The sequence below is a fragment of the Syzygium oleosum genome, unplaced genomic scaffold (genome assembly GCF_021117445.2).
Source record: "Syzygium oleosum isolate NSW1041296 unplaced genomic scaffold, Sole_v2.1 Sole_v2.25, whole genome shotgun sequence".
In the NCBI taxonomy this organism is placed as follows: Eukaryota; Viridiplantae; Streptophyta; class Magnoliopsida; order Myrtales; family Myrtaceae; genus Syzygium; species Syzygium oleosum.
In genome coordinates, this window is record NW_026607509.1 from 4,669,687 (window position 1) to 4,673,731 (window position 4,045).

A 4,045-nucleotide genomic window follows, 5' to 3' on the forward strand; every position below is an offset into this window, starting at 1 on the left:
GTTCATTCATTTTTATAAGTGATGCAAGCGATCATTTTTAGGAAAATGTTTTCCAAATCCTTCGTTTTCGGTAAAACAAACGGAGCCCCAGCCAATAAGCATGCGGCCCTGCTGGTAAAGGGATTGGAGGGTGGGGACGCTAGTATCACAGGTGCAGGTTTTGACTCCGGCGCTCTGCAAAAGTCGGAGCCTAAAGTGTCGGATTCAGCAGATGAGCAATCTACCAAAGAGCACGCTGGTTCTCTTTTTGGGGGGCCACTACAGTGACGAATCTTCTATTTTTGGGGCAACAGCATTGACATTTTGAGCACTGAGCTGAAAAAACACTACACTGGCTTCGGATTCGCATTGCAAACCTAGTTGATGCAGTCGGTCATTGTCACATTGATCTGGTAAAAGAAACGGTACAAGAGAGTGAACTGAAATTTAGGTGAATGACAAAATGAAGGTCTCATGGCTCTCAACAATCGATTGCTTATTGCAAATTAGGAAACCACTGACGCTTCTCTCCACTAGAAGTCCTTGAGGCTTCTCATGCAGGTGGCAGCCACCAGCCATGTGATCACAATGGGGCTTCTCACTTTGTGAACCCCATCCTTCCACACCAAGCTTCCGAACTCCGGCCTGTTCTGCCGAGCCGTCGTCGTGAACGTCACCTTGTACGTTAGCCTCTGATGCTTCTGCGTGAATTTCAGGGTGCTCGGGTCGACTCGGACCGACACGCCTTGGATTGGCGACACCGCCACGCAGTAATTGGAGACCGGAGGGCCGACGTTGGTGACGGTTCTTTGGATCGTCAGAGAAGTGACGGACGCCTTCTCTGGGAACACGACAGAGATGGCCGGATAATTCAGGTCCCCGGCTCTGGCGATCGAGTGATGGCAAGATCGGTTCGCGTATTTGGCGAAAACCTTGAGCTGCGTCGGAGTTAGCTTTTGCGCACAGAGGAACTCGAAGTAGCCCTGCGCCTGGATGTCGTAGACCAAGCCCGGATCGAGGGCCTTCAATGGGTTTATGTGGCCGGCCCCGTGATCGTACGGAGTAGAAGATGCGGCAGTGGACGCATCCCGGAGAGGTTTGCGAGTGTTGTCGTGGACATAAGCTGTGGTCATGAGGGCCGACTTGATTGCCGCCGGGCTCCAATCTGGGTGCCTCGCCTTGAGCAATGCGGCGACACCGCTCACGTGGGGGCACGACATTGAAGTACCCGACAGGATGTTGAATTTAACCTTCCGGTGGTCCGTGGATAAGCTGGACGGGCCCATATCGCCAGTCCATGCGGCGAGGATGTTCACTCCCGGAGCCACCATATCGGGTTTCAGGATCTCGAAGGACAAGGAACTCGGGCCTCTGGAAGAAAATGCGGCCACGACCGGAGATGGCCGGATGCCCAATCTGGTTCCGCCGAATGCCAGAGTAGCGGTGGCATTCTGGCTCGTCAGCACGTAATGCTTGATCGCCTTGCCTTCCTTCTCTCCAACTGCTACCGCCGGAAGAAGGTGGCAGTCTGCGACAAGCTCTTCGCCATTGGCGGCGGTGTTCTGCAGGATCATGCCGATGCCTCCGGCGTTTTTCACCACCTGACCTTTTTGCACGCGAAAGCTTATCCCGCGGTCACAAATCACAATTTTGCCGGCGACAGTGCGGGAATTCAGAGTTCCTTCCAAGCACAATGAGCTTGGATTAGGACTGCTCGAATTGGTCCCAAGATAAACCAGAGGATACTGCTTGTTTGTGGACAGGTTCCTCCTGCCTTTATACAGAGAAGCACCAGCAACAGAGATCCCGGTCCCCAATTTCACTGTCGCCGGAAAATCCCGATCCATTGTGCTCGCCCCGACCGTCGTGATCCACGGGGACACATTAGTGAGGCTCGCCGGGTCAGGCCCGCCGTTTCCGGCCGAGCACGAGACGAAAACCCCCATCTCCATCGCCCCAAAAGCTGCTATAGCCAAGCTGTCCCGGTAGTAACGAGACGCCCCACCGCCGAGCGAGATGGACAGAATGTTGACTCCATCCGCCACGGCTTGATCAATGGCTGATAGAATATCGGAGCTGAAGCACCCACCAGTCCAACAAACCTTGTAAGGGGCGACTCTAGCGCCGGGAGCCATCCCACGAGCAGTTCCGTAAGCATAACCGAGCAGATTCGCGCCGTGTACCGGCGAGCCAGCGACTGTGGCTGCCGTGTGAGTGCCGTGCCCGTCCTGGTCCCTCGGCGACTTGTACTCCGTCTGCTCATTGATTTTGCCGGTGGCAGATTCGTATCCGTGGTAAAAGATCCTCGCCCCGACAATCTTCAGGTTGCAGTGGCGCTTCTCGAAGGCCCTCCCAGTCTCGCATGCTCCTTTCCAGTGAGCAGGCACGGGCGCCATGCCCGTGTCATTGAAGCTCTCGCTCTCTGGCCAAATTCCAGTGTCCAGGACTCCCACCACAACGTCATGGTCCAAATTCTTCTTGGACCAAACGTTGGTGCTGTCTTCGCGGTCGAGGCCGAGGAACATTGGACTCCTCGTCGTGTGCAGTTCATACTTCTTCTCCGGGAAAACAGCAAGCACTCCATCTTCTTGCTCCAGCTTCTCGGCCTCATCGCCCGTCAGCCGAGCGGCGACTCCATGAAAAGCCGTTTTGTAGTTGTAGATGATCCTCTCTTCATCACCCGCATCGCCATGGATCTCCTGCAGGCTAGAGCTGGAGACCACCGACTTAATCATCGACGAGTACCAGTCCAGGTGATCGGAGAACGATCCGGGCATCGCCGACTTATCCATCTGGACAATGTAAGTCGTTTTCGGGGAGCAAATGACAGAGCTGAAGTGCAAAGAAGTCATTAACACTAGAACGAGAAGTAGCCATTGCACTGGCATTGGCATTGGAGCCATGATTTGCAAGAGAAGGTGGTGATGCAGAAGAGGAAGAAGGGAGGGGCGAGGAGGAACGAGTTAAGAAGGCATGGGGAGTGTGCCGTGCAGATGGTAATATTTAGTGCTTGGAGTGATGATGGTGGCGGTGGAGGGAGGGGACCTTTCTACAATGTCATACCTTTTCTGGCAGCGGCAGAGATTATTTAAAGCTGGTTGGTTCGTTTCATGAATGCAATTTTCTGGAGTACAGTAGAATTGGGGAGGGACTGCCTGGCGGTGAAAATTTATTGGGGGATATGGTCCCGTTGTCCTGTCAAACCTAAACACCCCTCAAAAGTTAAAGGAAAAGAAGAACGAATGACTAAAATAGTGAATGATGATAAAAGTTCATCTTATTATAAAGTGGTGAACAGAAGCTAATTATGATGTGATTGTGAAAAATAGGCAATGTGGGAGAACATGTATTTCTTTAGTTCGGTATGGCTTTCGTTGCTCGGCCACAAATAAGATTGCTTTTTATATATATGTGATCTCCCTTCATCTATGAAATTGAAGCATTTGAATTGAATTTTCTAATACCCGTGTTTATAAAAGAGCCCACTTTGATCTATCGAGGAAACATGTGGATATATTGACAGGTTGGGACGGTTGGTCGAGTCTCTCTTAGGGGGACCCCAAAATTCGTAGGATGCACATAATCTCTGTCAGACCCGCCATTCCATGAAGCGGCACAACATGATCCCACCATTGGTTGTTGAGGCATCCGCGGTGGGGTTTGCTCTCCCGGGTTAAAAGGGTAGTTGATCTTAAAACAATCAAAACACGACTAATCCAGTTTGAGATTTTCTTCGAATTCAAAACAATCGGTGATGGTCTTATAAAATTCCACAATATCGAAACCACGCAAAAGCATCACTTGTAGCCGGGAAAAAGAAATTCAATTTCTCTCTCTCAACCTCTCAAGTTGAAGGATAGGAAAATTATAAAAAAGTCCTAAACCCATTTCACTTGTGCCTCAAAGAACTCCTTAACATTTTAATTTGACCAGTTAAGTCTTAAATCTTTTGATAATTTACCAATTCGGTAATAAACCTTTCAATTGTGTCAATTTAACCTTAAACCTTTGGATGATTTGCCAATTTAGTCATTCCGACCAATTTTGGTCAGAAAACGCTGACGTT

The 4,045-nt window shown here is 50.6% G+C and overlaps 1 protein-coding gene across 1 annotated transcript; it reads right to left on the reverse strand.

Moving 5' to 3' along the window:
• Window positions 1-316: 316 nt before the first annotated feature.
• Window positions 317-3,263, reverse strand: LOC115690943 (subtilisin-like protease SBT1.3). The gene has a single exon (XM_030617450.2). The coding sequence runs from the start codon at window positions 2,880-2,882 to the stop codon at window positions 513-515; it is 2,370 nt and encodes a 789-aa protein (XP_030473310.2). The 5' UTR covers window positions 2,883-3,263; the 3' UTR covers window positions 317-512.
• Window positions 3,264-4,045: the final 782 nt, after the last annotated feature.